The sequence below is a fragment of the Elephas maximus genome, chromosome 7 (assembly GCF_024166365.1).
Source record: "Elephas maximus indicus isolate mEleMax1 chromosome 7, mEleMax1 primary haplotype, whole genome shotgun sequence".
Lineage (NCBI taxonomy): Eukaryota > Metazoa > Chordata > Mammalia > Proboscidea > Elephantidae > Elephas > Elephas maximus.
The window spans coordinates 26,432,448-26,453,490 of NC_064825.1; the positions used below are offsets into that span (position 1 = coordinate 26,432,448).

Consider the following 21,043-nt stretch of genomic DNA (forward strand, 5'->3'; position numbering starts at 1 on the left):
CCACTATCCATTTCCAGATTTTTCATCACCCTTAACAGAACCCAGTGTAAATATTTTTGAGTAGGGCAGGGACATGCCCTGTCAACAAATCTTTGTTGACTGACCATGTCCCCATGCTTGTTGACTGGGCATATCCCCTCCCTACTTAAAAATCTTTGTTGACTAGATTTGATTTATTACATTAAAGACTGAGTAATAAATTGGAAACGGTAAACTAGAGGAAGTTTTAAGATGAATTTAGACTAGAGAGGAAGGCAAATGAAGGGAGCATGACCAGAATACTTATAAGAACTTTTAAAAAGAAGGGTGACGGTGAGTAAAACACTACAGCTATGTATAGAATGAAAAACTGGAAAAACCCAAGTGTCTAATATTAGAAAAGTAAATGAGTAAATTTAGGACAAAAATATAATTTTTATATAATTTCTAAAAGTATGATTTTAATGAATGGGAGATTATATAACATTGTGTAAAAAGGGATAATAAAAGTATGCACAGTAGGATTCTAAACATGCAAAAGAAAACATATGTATAGAAAAAAGAATTTTTAAAATATCAGTATGTTACCAGTGAGTGTTTCTGGGAACTGAATCACAGATGAACTTTTTTCCTTTCGATTTCTTTGTTTTCTAATTTTCTGTACTGCACGTATATTAGTTTTACAATTAGGGGGAAAAAGGAAGACCTTTTTTTTCTTTTCTCTTTTTTAACCCAGTAATACTGTAAAATGTTCTTTTTTAAAAAAGATACTTTCATAAAATTTCTGGTTCCTTGCTATTTTGTGGGCAAATGCCACAGAAATGACTAGCTCTACCAAGGCTAATATCAAAATGATTGTCGCTGCATCAAAGACCTTTTATGTATGTCATCCACACACTAACTCTTACCTATACCTAGATTGATTTCTGACTTTTATGAATGAGCATAATTATACTATAGTGAAGGGTTAAGATTTATAACATATTTATAGTATATGAGAATATAATGAACTAAAGACTCAATAAGCACAACTTCGTTTCAAATTGTTTCATATATTTAATAGAATAAATTGAAGTAGAAGCCCAATTATTCCAACTGTAACAACTGAAAATAAGTATAATATTTTCCTACATTGTTTTCAGATGCTTAGCAAAGTTTACCAACAGTCTTTCATTAAAAAAAAAAACATTAGTTTAGATTAATTTATAGATAGGATTTCATACCAACCATAGATATTACAGACTAACATACATTTTTTTACACATCTTAAATGGTGGGAAAAAGTGTGAGTTTCTTCTCTGTCCTTCAGACATCCGGAGAAAGTGGTTTCTTCTTACTGGAAAAATTTATTCATCTTATCCTAGAGCAAAGAAATATGTGGACAAATGAGTAAGTATTTCACTTTGGGAAAATGCTCTTTGATCCCAATCCCACTTTATAAACTAAATTTGATTTCACCTTCCCAACAATAAGTAGTTCATTTGGTAGAGCAGAATGCGAGAGCCATACCCATGTAATCCAAGTAACTGGAGAAACCAATACTCAGTCTTCTAGACCTTCACTACTCAATGAATAGTTGCTGGACAAACAGCACCTGCATCACCTGGGAGCTAGTTAGAAATGCAGAATTACAGACCCCACCCTGGACCATATCAGAATCTGAAATTTTTTTTTGTTACTGTTGTTTCGAATCTATTTTTTTTCTGTTATTTTAAAATATATTTTTGTTGTTGTTCCTGTTGAGAATATACACAACAGAACATACACAAATTTAACAACTTCTACTTGTACAATTCAGTGACATTGATTACAATCTCTGAGTGGTACAACCATTGTCACCCTCCTTTTCCAGTTGGTTCTTCCCCCCCGAACATAAACTCACTGCCCCCTAAGTCTCCTATCTAATCCTTCTAGTTGCTGTTGTCAGTTTGATCCCATACAGATAAATCTTAAAAGAGCACAATGCTGAAGGCAGACATTCTTTACTAGTTGAGCTAAAGTATTGTTTGATTTTATGAAGACTTTAGAGGATATTTTTGATTTCAGGTTTAAAAGATTTAAAGACTATCTTAGGGTAATAGTTTCAGGGGTGAAATGCAAATTTCAGCCACATCCCCATGTGATTTACAGGCACGTTAAAACTTGAATAACACTGGGGTAAACCTTTTTTTTTTGTTATATGGCACAGAATGAAAAGGAAATGAAAGAGTAAACAAATGAACCTTGTTAGTATAGTAAAAATATGTGCTTCTGAGGCCCTCATGGAAACATGCTTAAGAACTATAATTAGATAATAATAATTTTAAATTTTAATTTGAAATGATGTGTATTGGATGTTGGAAGAGTCAAAACCAACATGTTGCTGATGAGAAGGATAAAAAGGTGGCAGTGAGGTTTGACTGCATTTACTTAAGTATTACTTTGTGGGAGAAGTTCCTGGAAACCTCATTGTAATCCATGGAAAAACTTCTCTTTGAAAGTTTCAGTTCCAAGAGCTGTTTATAAAATATACTCAGCTTTTCATGAGTCATACTCTGAAGTCAGTAGTTTCCCTTGCTTTTTCTTCTATTATTTAGCAGCTTCAAGTGGGGAAAGTCACGTACTTTTATGGAGAGGAGAGACATTTGTAGGTGAGCAACAAGGTTCTGAACACACAATAGACATTCAGTATATACTTCCTGTGTCATTCATTCATTGGTCGTTCTTGTGACAAACAGTGATTTGTCTGCTATGCCAGGTACGATGCTAAGTGCCAGGTACACAGTGATGAGTGAAAGAGACAGGATCCCTTCCTTCATGGAGCTTTCCATAGTGTATGAATTACTACTGACCAAGTTTTTTAAGTTATCTGTGGATTTTATTCATCTATGGTATCTCCCTGCCTAGCATCTTCCCTTTATCATTGATGAGAAATGGCTAATGCGTTTAATTCATTTTTTTATTATTGCTGAAAATATACACAGCAAAATATACACCAGTTCAATAAATTTGATGAACAATTACATGTACAATTCAGTGACATGGATTACATTCTTCAAGTTATGAAACCATTTTTACCCTCATTTTCTGAATTGTTCCTCACCCACTGACAAACTCACTACTCCCTAAATTCCTATCTTATTTTTCAAGTTGCCGTTGTCAGTTTGATCTCATATAGATAGTTCTTTAAAAGAGCACAATGCTCAAGGCAGACATTCTTTACTAATTAAGCTAAACTGTGGTTTGGTTTAAAGAAGACTTTGGGGGATGTATGTGATTTAAGGTTTAAAGATTATCTCAGGGCAATAGTTTTGGGGGTTCATGCACCTTTAATGGCTCCAGAAATTCTGAATTCCCCCAGAATTTGAAATTCTGTTCCACAGAAATGTCTAATTTTTAGTTTTTAATCTGCTTCAGGTAGACTGATAAATTGTGATTTGAATAGCAGATAGTAGCAGTTCATATCCTGGCAAAATGCAACTTCCAGAGGTGAAGTTAATATATATGTTAATAACTGATATTGTAATATGTTCACTGTCAGAGCTTGATATGGGCTGGAGGTAGAGGTCTAGAGGCTGCTAGGAAGGTATTGTGTATAGACAGCAGTGAATAGAACCAAAAACAAGTCTCTTTTAAATTGTATGAATGTAAGTAATACATGTATGGTCGAAATCAAATGGTTTATTTTAGCATATATCCCCAACTGATAAAATGGGTAATTTATTGGGCATGTATGTTTTCTAGTTCATTCAAAAGAAGGTAATTTCTTCTTTAAAAAAAAAAAAAAATTTCTTCTTTAAGTCAGTCTCATATGGCATTTAGAAAACTTTCATCTTTAAAATAAATTGCTTTGTGAGTTTTCCTGGATTGATGAATTTACCTACTATAAATGGGAACTGACAAATTAGGTGGGACTGTCTCTAGACACTCTGGATGTTCCTTGTGTCTTTACATTAATACCCCTTACATTTCCCAAATCCTGCCACACATATTCCCGGCAGACACAGACTATGAGTAACGTACTGTTATGAACAAGTAATATGCTGTTCCAAACGTTATGTCTGTTGAGAAACATTACACCAGCCCCAGTCTGATGGCTTCTTGCCTAGAATAGGGTGGTACTAAGGGAGCCAAGCAAAGTACTCACTTTATTCTCCTTAATTCCTCCACCTCCCTTTTCTCATTTCCGCTGGTTAAACGAAGGCCACCCATCCCGAAGAAAGGACTTCTCCCCGAAGTATAGAACTTCTCCCCACTGGGGCTGAACTCTGTGCTAGAAAGTCTTATGTAGATTAAACGTAAAGAAAAAAGTAATGAGTACTGCCCAGAGTATAAAATTCTGTTGTATTCATGGGGTAAATTGGTTAGTTGAACTGTTACTGTTTGAGTTCCACAATGACTACAGCTAAATTAAAAGTAAACTGGAAGATGCAAGTCAAAGGATGATTGATTTTTTTTTTTTAAATAATAGAATTATTATTACTTATTTTTTTGTGCGTGTTTTTGGTGAGGATTCACATAGCAGTTTAGGTTCTCATTAAACAACTTCTACACACATTCACTGACATTGCTTACCTTCTTGACAATGAACATTCTCATTGTTTTCATTCTGGTTGTTCTGTTTCCATTAATCTAGTTTCCCTGCCCCCTTACCTTCTCATCTTTGTTTTAAAGTAATTATTGACCATTTAGTCTCATATCAATGATTTTTTAAAGGGATGATTGAATTTTGATTGAGATCTTTAAAAAAGGTAGATGCCACTCTTTTGTTGCTTGCCCAGTAAGCTCAGGGGCTTTGATGAAAGTAAAGGATATCAGGGTCTTACTTCTCAGTCCTCCGTGCCTTGAATAGTACTTGGCTTGAGGCAATAAACTGTTTCTGCTTGGCAGTCCTGGCTTCAAGCTTCCCACAGGGAGGTTCCTTTTAATGCTCCAAATCCCTTCCAGGGCCACTGTCAATATTTTCAAAAAGTAATATGATGATTATTAGCATATTCTGTATTTAGCATAAAGTGTTTTTAAAGGATTTGGTTGGTGATTATTTTTTCAAGCCTTTGGGTAGAGTTTATTTGGTTTGATCAATCAAGCCACCTGAGGTCTTTACCATTTGTTCAATCCTTTATTCCAGTTCATTTATTAAAAAATTCTCTATGTGCATATTAAACCTGTACTGCACTATTAGATAAATTAACTTGTCCCCAAACAAATATAGATGAAGTCAGTATAGAAACACACATAAGAAAGCCCAGACAGATTAGGAAAAATAATAGGTAATATATAAACTTCATTCAACCTTCCCTGATTGTGATTTAATTCGTAGAAGTGTGAATATTTCCAAAGATAAGAACCCAATGTTAATTCATCCAATGGATCCAAAAATCTTCCAAAAGCTTGAACTAAAGGCTGTTTAATTCATTCTTTAAAGAAACAACAAAATCACTGGAGCCCACATTTACAACACTATAGCAAAATATTCGGAAAGTGATATCTCACGTACATAAAATGAAATTTTATTGGTTCAATAAATTCTGTTTTAGTAATGATTTGCACTGGGCTATCTCCCACACCTAAAGTCACTTGTTTAGGTTTTGAGAATGTCATTAAGCATCTGGTGAAATTTGGTATAAAAAACTGCTACTCAAGTCGAGAAAAGTGGTGAATTAGTGCCATTGTTTTCTCCATTTCTGAGACTGTGTATTTTTTTAAGTTTTTTTTTTAATTTTGGTGAAAGTATACCCAGCCAAAGATACACCATTTCAACATGTACAATTCAGTGACACTTATTACATTCTTCAGTCATTCTATCATTCTCAATATCGTTTTCCAAACTTTCCCACCGCCATTATCTTAAATTCACTCCCCCTAAGCTTGCCAATCAACCTTTGGAATTGCCATTGTCAGTTTGATCTCACATTGGTAATTCTTTAAAAGAGCACAATGCTCAAAGCAGATAAGCTATTGTTTTGGTTCAAAGAAGACATCAGGGGATGGTTTTGATTAAAGTTTTAAATTTTTAAAGATTATTTCAGGCAATAGCTTCAGGGGTTCATCCAGCCTCAATGGCTCCAGAAAGACTGGATTCCACTGAGCTAAGGCTGTAAATTCTAATGCCAAATATCCTCTATAGACCCAGGCTGACATGTGATCCCTTCACAAGGTGTAATGATTATGAGTACATGGCTTTCTGCTCCACCATTACCAGCTGTGTGACTGTGGGCAAGTTATTTAACCCACTATGTTTCAGTTTTCTCATCTTTGAAATGGGGGGTAATAATATCTAACTTAAAGGATTATTGGAGTCCCTGGGCAGTGCAAACGGTTAATGTGAGTGCCTGCTAACCAAAAGGTTGTTGATTTGAGTCCAACCAGAGGCACCTCTGAAGAAAGGCTTGACAATGTACTTGCAAAAAATCAGTGACTGAAAACCCTATGGAGTACAGTTCTACTTTGACACACATGGGGTTGCCATGAGTAAGGATCGACTCGGTGGCAAATGGGTTTTTTGTTTTTTTTCGGATTTGGGTGAAATGGGTATAAAGTGCATTGTACTTAATAAGTGGGAGCTGTTATTTTTACAGGGACAATGATTTTCCTGTCCAAGCATGGACTCAGATGCAGTTTTTAGAAGCACAGTCATTGAGCTAACACACAAAGTTAAATGCCAATACTTGCCCCTCTCTCCCCAGTCCTGAACGGAGAAGCTAAAGCTATCTGTCAAGATTAGTCTCTTCTCTTTAAAGACCTTCAAGGAAGACTCCATAATCTCCAATCTCCCTCTGTTAAGACTTCAAAAAGTTTAAGATGTTTCTTCTATCTAACCCAAATCTTCCCCCGCTGTTGAAGCCAGTTTCCTCTTCTTCTGTCCTGACTAGAGATAGAAAAGTGTTGATCTCTAGTCTCTGGATAATATACCCTTAAATTGAGGAGGCCACAGACATTTATTAAATACCCATTGTGCATGACACCTTGTAAGAGGCCAAGGAAATAGATTTAGACCTGTTCCATGCTACGGGAAGTTCTGGTAAATGGAAAGCAGTTTAAAATCAGGAGGCAGGTTATATTGACAAACCACACCAAATTAGAAGAATTGTACTAGTGCCATTTAGTTGTGCTCTTTCTGATGCAATCACAGGAATAACTAGAACTTTACAACTAATAGGGAAGATAGCAAGTATAAATGTAGATGTTCAGAAATACATGAAAAAAACCTCAAAGCAAAATATGGTTGTGAATAAATATTTACTATACTCAGAGATGGAGGCTACTGGAAAAATACTACTACTTTGATCTGATCCGATGTTTGCACGAAGAAGTTATAGAAGATAGTATATTTAACTAAGGATATAAAGAGATCCAGGAAGGAGAATGGACTCCCTTTGAGGCAGCTGCTGCTTTTAAGAGAAACCTAACTCTCTTAAGTCTGGGTACATGCATCCCAGGAGGAGGAAAAAAGACAAGGGAGAGGCAGAGACAGAGACCTCAGTGTTGGCAATGCCCTTTCCTGAAAAGGAAAAGGGCAGAGGTACAAAAGAGTAGCTAAGAGAAAGGAATTAAATCCTTTCCCGAGGCTCGAATCTTCCAGAGGTCCTTTTTCTCTCTCCCTTCTCATGTCCCCAGTCTCTTCTACTCAGAGGCCTTTTTTAATATGACTTTACCCTAAGTTTAAAAGTGACTAAACCATGACTTTATGTCAAAAATTTTAGCCACGGGGGCCTAGTCTGGTCTTACAGGGAAGGTAAGCACACCCTTCAAAAATATTTTTGTTCCATTCAACTGTCTCATTTGGACAGGGAACAATGACCATTAGAGCTTGAAAATCTAGTTTAGAGCCATATCATCTGAACTTCCCTTAGGTAAAGATGGTCAGAGATTTGACCAGAAGAAGAAATATTTGAGCAATTTTAATTTATGTATGGTGGCCTCTAGTTAGTTAGGCACTACTGAGTTGATTTCAGCTCATAGTGATCCCATTGGACAGAGAAGAACTGCCCCGTAGGGTTTTCTAGGCTGTAATCTTTATGGGAGCAGATCACCAGGTCTTTAGATCTGATAAAGCCACTGGCTGAATTTGAACTGCCAACCTTTTGGTTAGCAGTGGATCACTTAACCTTTGTTCCATCAGGGCTTCTTTAGGCTCTGTGATTACCTTGACACGCTCTTGGTGTCCAGGATATTCCTTGTGTGTTATAAGTACACAAAGCATTTTTGTTGAATAAATGAGTAACAAACACACCCACACTTGCTCAGCAACATTTCACATTTTCAAAACTTTACCAAATGTATTAAATAAACAAGTCTCAAAATTAAGTTTCCATGTATTAAGATTCAGACAAAAATGAGTGGATTTAGCAGGGTACTTTCAAAATTCCTTGTAAAAGGAACTGTTATATAAGAGAAAGCTAGTAAGTATCTTTAATTAAATCTTTCATGACTACTGTAACCTCTGCAGATTTTAGCCAGAAAAATAGAAAAGCCCTTGCAATTCAAAAACATTAAGCTGATATGCTAATTTAATTATACAAAATCCTCTATAGAAATTCTTAGAAATGTAGATACAATTTTAAAATAAACAGTAAAATAACTATACTAGTTCCATAATGAGCATCTCACAAGCCTACCTTTTAAAAAAGTTGCAAGGAAGGAGAAATCTTCACGGAATCACTAAGACTATATGAATGATATCAAAACCAAATCCAAACCCACTGCCATCGAGTTGATTCCAACTCATAGCAACCCCACAGGACACAACAGAACTGGCCCATAGGGTTTCCAAGGAGTGACTGGTGGAATCGAACTGCCAACCTTTTGGTTAATAGCCCAACTCTTAAACCACTACACCACCAGGGTTTCCATATGAATGATGAGGTTAGCCAAATTTTTCTTAAATAGAAAGTTCCATAAGATCCCCCAAATTCCATTTTCATGTGTAAAGACTCTGAAACCTATTCTATCTCAAGTCTGAACCTAAACTGAGGCTGAACCTGGTGAAGGCTGTGACAACTTTTTTACTAAAGAGAATACCATTTGCTACTGATACAATATCAAATCTTTTTTTCTTCTCAGAAAACATAATCCTATGTTTTAGAGACAGCATAACCCAATGACAAAGAGCAAGAACTTTAGCTTCTGACAAGCTTGCATTCAAGTATCAGATACTGCACTTGCTTGCCATGTGACATTGAGCAAGTCACTGTACCTCTCTGAGCCTCAGTTGCTGGATCTGCAGAATGTGAATAAGAGCATTTTTCTCGCGGGGTAGTTGTAAGAACTAAAAGAAATAACTTACAAAAACTGTCACACCAAAAAGGCACTCCATAATGATAGCCATCATCATCATCATCACCACCCCCACCATCATCATCATCACCATTATATAGGGAGATACCTCTTACCCACCATCTAACCTCACCCGCAGCATTCAATGCTTCTCATTGAGCTCACATCCCTCTGTATCAGGAGCCTAGAAAGAATCAAAAGCCCAGAGAAAGGAGGCTTAGAGGGCTGGCAGCCCATTTTTCCTGTTTCCATTGATGCCATTCCCTAGCCCGAAGCACAGGGTGCACAGTAACAACCCCCTGGGGCACCTGGGCCACTGTGAGGACTACACAACCTTTTCATGTCGATCTATGCCTTTGTCTGTCAACTGCTATCATGACACAACCACAAGAACAGGTGGGATAGCTCATTCAGTTGATGGCCCCACATAGCATCTATTGCTACCCATACAACAATATTCAAAATGAAATGTAGTGCTCACCCTGCTGAACCTCCATAAAGCCTAACTCCTGGAATCCTTTTGTTCCTGGTGACTTTTACCAATTTCATTTGACCAAAGGAGAAGGAAAAAAGCACAGAGGATTTAACTTCACTGTTTCTGGGTATGTCCATAATTATCATCATAAGCTCTGTCACAAACAGAACATTCTATAATTTAAGTTGCTTAACTTCAGGACAAATCCCTCTTTTTTCTTTTTTTTATTTTATTTTATAAATCCCCTTCCTATTAGATAATACAAGCGCTTCAGTAAGCTCATCCACACTTTGCCACATGACCAGGATTTCTGTGCTTTATTTATGGCTGAGGACAAATCTAGTCTGAACTCTTATTGAAATCCTGCCTTCCTCAATTAGTTTGAGTGTTATGAGAGCCTGTGGGGTTGTGTCTTTAAAAATTCAAACAAATCCAACCAATATATACATAGCTCTACAGATATGTTCCAATACATGCATATATAGTTGTCATGGATTGAACTATGTCCCCCCAAAATATGTGTCAACTTGGTTAAGCCATGATTCCCCGTTTTGTGTGGTTGTCCTCCATTTTGTTATTGTAATTTTATGTTAAAGAGGATTAGGGTGGGATAGTAACACCCTTGCTAAGGTCATATCCCGGATCCAATGTAAAAGGAGCTTCCCTGGGGTGTGGCCTGCACCACCTTTTCTCTTACAAGAGATGAAAGAAAAGGGAAGCTAGCAGAGAGCTAAGGACCTCATATCACCATGAAAGAAGCACCAGGAGCAGAGCACACCCTTTGGACCCAGGGCTCCTGCACTGAGAAGCTCCCGGATCAGGGGAAGATTGATGACAAGGACCTTCCCCCAGAGCTGAGAGAGACAGACAGCCTTCCCTTGGAGCTAGCACCCTGAATATGGACTTCTAGCCTCCCAGACTGTGAGAGAATAAATTTCTCTTTGTTCAAGCCATCCACTTGTGGTATTTCTGTTATAGCAGCACTAGATGAGTAAGACATTAGTGTTTATCTAAAGTCAGAAATTCAAATACATATAGAGAGAGACCAGGTAGGTAATATAAGTAAATAAAGGAGGCTGACAGTAAGAGATAATTGGCTCTCTCAGTCTTTTTGTAAGAGCCCTAGTGGTGCAATGGTTAAGTGCTCCACTGCCAACAGAAAGATCGGTGATTTGAACCCACCAGCCACTCCATGGGAGAAAAGACTTGGCGATCTTCTCCTGCAGAGATTACAGCCTAGGAAACCCTGTGGAGCAGTTCTGCTCTGTACGATAGAGTAGCTATAAGTCGGAATCGACTCAATGGAACAGAGACAACAACATTCTTCTGTTTTTCCTCTTTTGATGCAAGTATAGATACCAGAAATAATACTTCCTATTTTTACCATGAGAAGAGAATGTAAATATCAAATAGCTTATAATATCCTCTCACTGACTTGAGTGGAGACCTTGATGTGCAATGGTGAACACTGGAATGGATGGGTCAGCATAACCCAACTCCAGTAACTGTTGCCAGATACAAATGTAGACATGGGGTTGTCAGATCTTCCTTTACCCCCTCTCTAACAGCATCAAGAAATCTAGAGGTATATGTAAAAACATCTTATTTTTTAATGTTGACAATTGGTTCAGATATTTTAAAAAATCTGAGTGCAGAGCAAATAAGCACAAGATGAACCTGGCAAGTGAGTCCACAGGTTGGGAACTCGAGCTGAATTAAAACAGCCCTCACATCCTGATTAGATGAAGGTCATGGCAGTAGGGATGGAGCTTGGAAACTAGGCCATGCCATTCATTTGGATGGGTGATACAGAGGAACAAGTAAGTGGAGAGAGGTATGAGTTTATTTTGAACATGTTGATCCTGAGTGTTTTGGGACATCCAGGAGGATAAGTTTAGCCCAGAGACACAGATTTCAAAGCCATCTGAATGAGGTGACTGTGGAAACTATGGGAGCAGATGAGACAATCCAGGGAGAGGTCATGGAACAACATTAGAAGATGGTGCTAAGACCCTGGTAAACACCAATATTTAAGGGAGGTGAGTAAGTAAAAAAGGCCCGTGAAGGAGGATGAGAAAGAATATCCAGAAGAGTAAGAGGAGCACAGGATAGGTTAATATCAAGAAGTTGAGAAAGGAATGAGGTTTAAAGGGAGAGTCATCCACTAGGTCAAATGCTGCAGAAATCTCAAGTCACCCAAGGATAGAACAGCACCCACTGGATTTAGTCAATAATATATCACTGGAGACACAGTAGTGAATAGAAAGTCAGTGGGCTTTGGGGCCAGACCTTGATTTGAAACGCAGTTCTGCCACTTACTTAATACCTAAACTTTGACAAGTTATAAACCTCTCAAAAATCCCAGTTACTCATGTGATTCTTAATGGGAATCTTAATACCTATTTGTGAGGATTTGCTACAAGCAAAATAAAGTCCCTGGCCTCAAGTAGCTTACATTTTAGCGGAAAAGATAGTTAATAAACATGTATGCAAATACACATATAATTCCAGATAGTGACAGAAAGAAGAAAGCAGTATAAGGGAGTTGAGGGTGACTAGGGGGGTGGTTGCTATTTTAACCTGGTAGAGAAAAAGTTTCTCTGAGTAGGTGACATTTGAACTGAAACCTGAGGAAAGAGGGAGGAAGACGTGCGATGGTTCAGGTGGAATGTCCTAAGGTGGTATAAAAATGGTGTGGTGGGGGTGTCTGACCTCCTCTGACTTCACAAGGTGAGAGAATCATTATCAGCATTCATAGCCCAAAGCTGATTCCTGTGAGACCAAGGTCAAACATACCTCCTCTCTCCAGCCTTTTCACCAATTCTGGCAGAAACTGTCCCTCCCACAGCACTCTACTTCTCTGCTGGGTTCAATAATTCATTGCAATGGCCACACAGAACTCACAGACCATACTCACATTTATGGGGTTTATAGGGAAGTAACACATTAAAATTCAGGACCAGGAATGACTCAGGATACAGTTCTTCGGTCGGGAAAGCTTTTCGGCTATGCGCATAGGCAGGTCTCTCTCTAGTCCTGGGGCCCTCAGCCTCTTGGCCCTCTTGCACTGGCCTGACCTCTGCCCTCCTTGAGCAAGTGTTTACAAAACTCTTTAGCTCCACCGATAAGTGCCCAGAGGCATCCCACTCCACTAGTACACCTGCTGCCCGAAGGTGCTCAGCTTTCGTTCCGTGGGCTGGGAAACCCACCCCGCTGTCTCCTGCTGGTTTTCTGGTTCTGCTGCTGCCGGTTCTCTGCCATGCTTGCGACTGCTTCTCGCCGTCTTATGTTGTCTTTGGTGTTACAGCTCCCTGTCTCTTGAGTCTAGGAGGTTCTCAGCGTGGGGACCCCATCCAAAGGATGCACTCTGCTCTCGGCTCTTCTTTCTTGGTGGTAGCGAGGTCCCCCCGTCTGCCTCTGGGATGGCTCATTTTAAGCCTAGTGGGATGGCAAAACTGACCAATCTCTTTGTTAGGGTTCCATATACTTTATTTGCATGGCTCCACCCCCACAGGGTGCCATGTACCTTACTTGCATTATTAGCAAACTCTCCAATCTCTTTGGTGGGCCATAGCACCTCATTTGTATAGTCCCACCCATCCATTTGATGGAGGTTACAAGACCATGACAAGAAAAGCCAAATAAAATGATCCATTGCACCACAGGTGGAAATAGGTTTGACATGTTCCAGAACATCAAGAAAACTGTATGACTACAGTGGAGTAGGGAAGTACAAAGGGATATGTTTAAAGAGGTGAGCAGGCCATATGAGAATAAAATTTTTAATAAGAAGCCATTGAAGAGTTTTGAGTATGGGAGCTCCTGTGGGCACCATGCATGCCCCTAAGATATATATGTATGTGGAATGTTAGATGTATGTGACAAGGTGGATTTTCCTAGGGAGGGAAGCCAAAACTTGCACCATGTTGACAACCCTGAGCTAGGAGGTCCAAGGGCTCACCTAGGGTGCCACCAATCTGATACTAGACTGGAAGAGTGTGGCACCCTATCCAGGTGTTAGTTCCCTGTTCTGGCCATGGATATAGGGCTTCTAATCACAAAAAAAAAAAAAAAAAAAGAAGATGAAGGAGGAAGAGGAGGAAAAGAAGCGCAGCTTTGTTTTCTATCAGCCAAACCAAAACCAAACCTGTTTTTTGTCAAGTCAATTCTAACTCATAGTGACCTTATAAGCAGAGCTCTTTAAGACCTAACCTTACAGAATCTGTTCTCAGCTTTGAAAGATTTTTCTAGGATGAAATAGCACGTCTGTGCGACCTCTGGTGGATGTTATAAAAATGCAACCCAGGCATTCATCCATTTGAAAAAAAAAAACCTGTTGCCTTCAAGTCAATTTTGTCTCATAGTCACCCAATAGGACTGAGTAGAACTTCCCCATAGGGTTTCTAAGGCTGTAATCTTTACAGAAGCAGACTTGCCACATCTTTTTTCTGCAGAGCAACTGGTGGGTTCAAATCACCAACCTTTTTGTTAGCAGATGAGCACGTAACCACTGCATCATCAGGGGTCCTTTCATCAATTTTACATGAAGGATATTTGAAAAGATAGCTTGAAAAAAGAAATTTTTATAAACCAAACAATATTTCCTATTCACTTAGACTATCTCATAATCAAATGTACCCGATAAGAATAATGCAACACACAGCTAGTGTGTAAATTAGCTTTGATGTGGTCTTTGTAAGCAAATATAACAGCACCATATAGACTTTTTTTAACCACCATAGAAACAGTACATAGAGGCTGGGTTTGACTACAGCAATTGAATAGATCATTCTGCATCCATTTATAGAGTCCAAACTAGACTTCAAAACATTCCTTTCACATACTGTGAACAAAAGGGGCCATTTTGCTCATCTTTCCCTTTGTACGAGTAGTTTACATGAGAAGGCCCAAAAGACACTTCAATGGTTGATTCTGAAGTGTTAAGTGAGCATATACATTATAGAATCTGAAATGATACATTTCTGGGCCTGCAGCTTTTGCTCGTAGGAATCCTTGGTGAATTCAGGCCTTACCTGCACATTGTTCAACTCTCCTCCCCAGAAAAATGTCCAGTTCCCTGAGCACAGCAATTGCGTCTTACAGTTCTTTTATTTCATACAGCAGCTGCTAGTACCCAAGAGGCGTGCAATAAAAGCCTGGTTTGAAGAGTGTAAAATATGCATCTAGTAATCGCTGAGAAAGAACCACGAAAATGAGGAGAAGGACATCTTTTCATTTTGGGTAAAGTAGAGGATCGGTGAAAATAAGGAGACGATCAGCAAAAATAGGGGAAACACTCCCTGAGATGGATAGCTGCAACAATGGGCTCAAACATACCAATGATCGTGAGGATAACACAGGACCTGGTAATATGTCATGCTGTTTTACAAATGGTCACCATGAGTTGGAATCTCTTCATTGGCAGCCGCCAACAAGAAGTAGTTTCAAAGTAATATCTGTGAGGGATCCTGGGGCTTCTAGAGCATATCTTTTCTCACATGAACAATGAATGAGAGATTTTAATGCCCCAGACCATAAAACTCATACACAATTTGTATGTGGGATGAAATCCTTGTATGATTTGACCTATTTAAATGACAGATGGGTCTAGGTCAGTAATTCATAAAGTGTGGTCCCAAGACCAGCAGCATCACCATTACCTAGGAACTTGTTAGAAATGGAAATTCTTGGGCTCCAGAATTCAGCATGGAGCCTGAGAGTCTGTTTTAAATAAGTTCCCAGATAAGTCTAATGAATTAAAGTAGGAAACTCTGTTCTTGGTCCTGCCTACATTGATAAAGACTGAAGAAGCTATCGTGCTTTGCAGGCACTTAGAGAAACGTCTTATTATTAAGTGAAATAATACCACCAAAACAGTGGGACAGAAATGCAGGCACTGACATCTAGCTCATTTTTTCCCTAAACGTAATGGTTTATTTGGACACAGGCAAAATAATTATAAAATAGCTCCAGAGTTTCCCAAGAACCCGTTTTTCTTTTAATAATCACAATTTTTAATAAATAAGATAAGCACCCTGCCATCAAATAGGCAATTTCATATTCATTTCACCAACACAGTTCATTACCTGCAGGTGGATTTTTGATGTGACATTCATCTCTCTTAATATAAAGTTCTTCTTCCAGCACTTCCTTAATTCTCTTATGTGGCTCACAATACAAGAATTTCTTCCCTGTAAAGACATTAACAAAATTGGTCACTTATCATAAATTCTGCCCAACCTCTAGCCATTACACCTACATGAATATTTTTTTTTAAAGACACAGAATTCCATGCAAACAGCAGACAATTTACCTGAAGGCTTTGTCTTGGAAAGATCCCTTTCATTGTAACTCTTGGTTCTTTGGTTCTGGCAATAGGACCTTACCCTTTCATATAATTTCTGAACTTTTAAGTTTCAGATACTTCTTCTAGGTATTATGACTAAATATATGGCATTTTCTTCAGTTAGTCTTAAGATACCATTCATTTATTTATTCAATGAATTTTTATTTGAAGACCTACTCAGTGCCAGGCACTTAGCTAGGTGTAGGTGACATACAAATAAATGAGAGGTGTGTGTGGAGTTTACAATCCAGTTATATAACATAAAACAGCCTCATCGTTATTTAACCATCATTTTTGAAAGATTAAAATTGAATTGCAGTAGTGAAACACTTACGTACATAACTTCCCTCGCCTCTAAACCCGGCCCTATCAGATATTACTGCTACAGTCGAAGACCAAGACCGGATTATTTGTTCTAACTAGTTACACTTCTTCTGATTAGTCCAGAGGACAGAGCCCCAGGGGAACAAGAGAGTTCTGCACCATCTGACCCCATCTGCCTCTCCACTCTCTCCTGTCAGCTTTTCTCCCTCTCTGAGCTCCTGCCTTCCTGCCTTTCTGTCCATTCCCACCTCTATGTCTTCACCCATGCTGTTCCCTTTGCTTTTGTCCTAATTTTTTGCCTGGGTAACTTCTACTCAATTTTCAGGTTTTGGCTTAAATGTCAATTCTTTAGGGAAACTTCCCTGTCTCCCCAATCTAGACATATCTCCCTGGCTGCTTTTTTCTCATAGTACCCTCCTCTCCTCTTTCATGCCATTTATTAAAATGGCACACAACTTCATTTCATTTATATTTAGTTATTTGTGTTGCTATTAGTTTAATATCTATCTCCCCTAATAGACCATAAACTCCATAAGAGCAGAGATGTTGTCTGTTCAGTTTATCATAGTCCTGGAATAGAGCTTGGCATGATAGCAGGTGTTCACTAAATTTGTGTTCAGGTAGAACTGAGCACTGTTAAATTAGAGCTCTGAGAAAAAACTATTCTAAATAGAATCTTAAATAACTAAATCTTTTGATTGTTTGGGTTTTCTATGGCTCCTCGAGTTGAGTTTTTGAATACCAAGATTGAACTTCTAGTTCCCTGACATTTATAAGTCTGCAACGCTGATTTTATTTTAAACCCACTAAGACTCAGTGGCTGTCTCACCTTTCCCAGACTAATCAATAATGAGCGCAAATGAATCAATTTGACTTGAGTCTGAACTGGCCCAAATGGGGTAAAAGCCCTGGGTCATTCCTGGGCATGAAGACCCAAACACATCCTCAGACTTGGACAAGGCAGAATGAGATACTTTCTGGGTTTCATTCTTATTTTCCAAAAGTTAGGAGTCTTATGAATGAAAGGTAGGGCCAGCACCATTCACGCCTAACTCTGGTTTAATCTTTTCCTGTTAAATCATGATCTCCAGGCAGAAAAGGACTTAACAAACTTGACTAGGAAGAACAGCCTATAACACGTCAGTAGAGAGAAAGAGATCACCTGCTCTAAGTTCAAGTCTCCTGACAAATTTCAGCCCAGATGCTAAGAAAATTTATAGAGGAAATTACTAAGATGACAGTGTCTGAGGAACTGTGAAAAAAGAGAGAGTAGTAAGGACAAATATCCTCTGCTCCAAAAGGAAGAAAGGAAAAGAGAAAGGAAGATAATTTTGCAAGCTATAACACAGCAGCTTGAGGTTGATCTTCACCAACATTTTGAGTTCAACAGATGGCTTGTGAGAACAAGCAATGAGGAGAACTAAACTGCTTTCATTTGTTGAGAGCTAAAAAAAAAAAAAAATTTTTTTTTTTTTTTAATACCAACAGCTACAGTCTATTGAATGCTACCATCCTCCAGAATCTTACATATATCATTTCTCTTTCTCACAATGATCCTATGGACAGGTATAATTATTCCTATTTTTAAATGAGAAAATAACTTGCTGAAGTCATAAAGGTCGTCATTAAAAAAAAAAGAGAGAACTCAACCCTGCCTGACTCTTCTAAAGCTCTAGGGTTCTGAGAGGACTAGATTAAGGAAATGTAGCAACCATATATTTGCATTTCAGCAAGGTATTTAGTAAAGTAGGTTTGCAGGAGGCTGAATGCCCATGGCAAATATGCTGATTAGCAGCTTAAACAGGATGAGGGCGTCTATTTGATCCTGTTGGGATTGCCATCTAAATCACCGATTTGGATAAAGGAACCACCAGCAAAAGCACCAAATGTGTGAAGGGCACAGACTTGGGTGAATGGTTAACTTGCTGAAGGACAGAATCAGGAGTCAGAGGGGCTGCTTCTATAGATCTGAATGAAGTACTAAAATCCACTGGATGAAATTGATGGGGATAAATATAAAGTCTTGTATTATGGATCAAACAAATTAACTGCATAAATATAGGGTAAAAAAAGCCTGGATAAAATCTTTTCAATTGAGGAAAGGGGAAAGAAAGAAACCAAGGATGTCATAGACTACATTCGTTATATGTGTCGATAATACAATGTGTCTACCAAAACAGCTAATGTAATTTGGGACCCATTGAATAGAAATATAATATTCAGATCACACTACACTAATCAGATCACACCTAGAATACTGGGTTCAGTGATTTAATAAACTGGAGAATAGTGGAAGCTGCCAGCCAACATAAGAAGGGTGCTAGAGATCATTTTAAAGGGGACACAAAGTCTGTGAAGGACTTGGCTTTATATAAAGGCTTAAATAAAACAAAAAACCAAACCTGTTGATGTCGACTCATAGCAACCCTACAGGACTGAGTAGGACTCCTCCATAGGGTTTCCAAGGCTGTAATCTTTAAGAAGCAGATTGCTACATCTTTCTCCCTAGGAGAAGCTGGTGGGTTAGAACGGCCCATTTTTCAGTTAGCAGAGGAATACCTAACCACTGCGCCACCAGGGTTCCTTAAAGCCTTAAATAGCTGCCTGTATAGAATTCAAGGATGTTTATATAGGAAAGGACCACACTTCATCTGTATATATCTGAGAGTAGGGAATAGAAGTTGTAGGGAGGCTGAAGACCTTTCCAATAATTAGAAATATTTGAAAATTGAATGTGACCAGCCTGCCTTTACTTAGGCTGAAGTCCTGAAAGAAAGGTTCTCAAGGAGGCTGAGGCAGGATGTTTGCACACCCTCACCAGGGCTTTGTGAGATCCTGGAAGTTTGAACAGCTGTCTTAATTCATCACTCATGTCCCTGCACTTTGCCCCACGCCTGGCACATAGTGAGTTAATATTTATTTAACTGATGAGTGAATGGTTAATTCTACCTTTTAGTCCTAGAGCCACAGAAATAAAGAACCTTTAAATATGAGCACCTTCGATGGGAAAGTTCCTAGAGAGTATTTTAAATATGAGTAAGGAATCTCAGAAATATATTGAATTTAGTTGCTCTAAGAAAGTCTTTGTGCTGTTGATAGTAATAATTAGAAAATGAGGTATCATAACCAGTCATATTGGGGCTGATGCTGAGGGTACAAGTCCCTTTCACTGGGAAGCAGCAGTTCTGTGCCTCCTTGATGAGGTCTCAGGTGGAGGGCGTGTGGTCGGCCAAGCACGGAGCTGAGGCGCTCAGCCCAGTCCTCCCTTCTGGGGCCGGCTGAGCGCAGGGGGAGCTTCGAGAACCCGAGGCTGCCCTCTGGGGAGGCAATCAAGGAGGCGCTGCGAAAGGGCTGGAAACCGCTGGCGTTCCTCCTTGGCCTGTTACTTTCATCAGCGTCATTCCTTAGCACCAACTGAAGACTTGTAGGGCACAAGGGGCTGGAAAATGTCTGTAAATTCATGAAACAGTATGGCTGAACGCTATCACCTGGCGCGGAATCAAGCTACAACCATGTCGGTTGTACTTGTGGATCAGAACTACCATTATTTATTTGAATGTGTGTGTATTTGTGTTTGAAAAAGCAGGGAGGAAACAGCACTGTGTTAAAATACTGCCCATAGGTGTGATATTCTAAAAGGATTAGGTAATAAGTTATGAACTGAGGTGAGAGTTTTAAGTATTTTAAGCATTTTGCCAACACTGACTGAGTGACCCTGGACAAGTCACTTTCTTTCCCTTTTCTTGATCTATAAAAATGAAGGAACTGGCAAAAGGATATCTACATTCTGCCAGCCTTGAAACATGAAGATCATTTTAACAATACTCGCACATACATGTATGTATACTTTAAAAAAAAAAAAAAAATTCCTTCCAGTCCAACGCCACTACCGATTAAGGTGGAGGTGACTGCCCAGACCCTGGGCTCAGGAAGCCTGTAGTGAAGGAAGGCTTGGAGAAACGGGCGGGAACGCTTTCTGCCATAGAACCTTCACCACCGTCTTTGCCAAAACTGCATCCCCGCCCCACTCCACCCCCCCCCCCCCAAGAAAAAGACCTTTCGGGACTTCAGCCAGTCCCACCCCGGCTTCCCCAGCTCCTCGTTCACCCGGTCGCCACGCCACCCGCTCCCCGCAGAAGCCGCGGCAGGTGCTGAACTTACACTGTTTGCCGCCACTGCCAGGCTCCCCGTGCGCCGCGCACCCGAGCCCTGGCGGCTGCCCAGGCTGCTCCCCGTCGCGGCCCGCCTCGGGCGCCGCGGTCGCTGTCACCACCACCGCCTCCGCCCCCCGCATGCCTCTGGGGTCTCCGCGGCCCTCTGGCCTTCTCAGCTGCGCGGCCTGCAGCCTTGGAGCCCTGGCGTCCCGGTTGCCATAGCGACTGCGGAATTTCCCCGCCCCAGCCGCCCTCGGCTGGCTGCTTCTCCCAGGCCCCAGGTGCCTGGTAAACCAAGGAGGACGCTGAAGTGAGGAGCAGCGAGCTGCTGCCCAAAGCAAAGGGCGTTTCACTCTTTCTCGTTTGTTTCTCACACCAGCTGCACAAGAGAGGCTTTCTTTACCTAGCTAGGGAAACTGAGATGCAGAAAGGCTAAGGAAATTGCCAGAAGCCACAAAGCTAGTAAGGAGCACAGCTTGGTATTTGAACCCAGAAAAGTTCTGCCCCAAA

At 39.6% G+C, this 21,043-nt stretch overlaps 1 protein-coding gene across 1 annotated transcript; it reads right to left on the bottom strand.

Annotated features, from left to right (window-relative positions):
• Window positions 1-1,066: 1,066 nt before the first annotated feature.
• C7H11orf97 (chromosome 7 C11orf97 homolog) lies at window positions 1,067-20,720 on the bottom strand. Its single transcript, XM_049889545.1, has 4 exons — window positions 20,541-20,720; window positions 15,796-15,900; window positions 4,785-4,910; window positions 1,067-1,339 (listed from the first exon to the last, which is right to left on the bottom strand). The coding sequence occupies exons 1-4, from the start codon at window positions 20,671-20,673 to the stop codon at window positions 1,335-1,337; spliced, it is 369 nt and encodes a 122-aa protein (XP_049745502.1). The 5' UTR covers window positions 20,674-20,720; the 3' UTR covers window positions 1,067-1,334.
• Window positions 20,721-21,043: the final 323 nt, after the last annotated feature.

Coding starts and splice junctions, on each gene's coding strand:
- C7H11orf97 (XM_049889545.1), bottom strand. CDS start 20,673: ATGCGGGGGGCGGAGGCGGTGGTGGTGACAGCGACCGCGGCGCCCGAG. Junction 15,901..20,540: donor TGGCAGTGGCGGCAAACAGT/GTAAGTTCAGCA, acceptor ATGTCTTTACAG/GGAAGAAATTCTTGTATTGT. Junction 4,911..15,795: donor CATCAAAAATCCACCTGCAG/GTAATGAACTGT, acceptor AAATATTGACAG/TGGCCCTGGAAGGGATTTGG.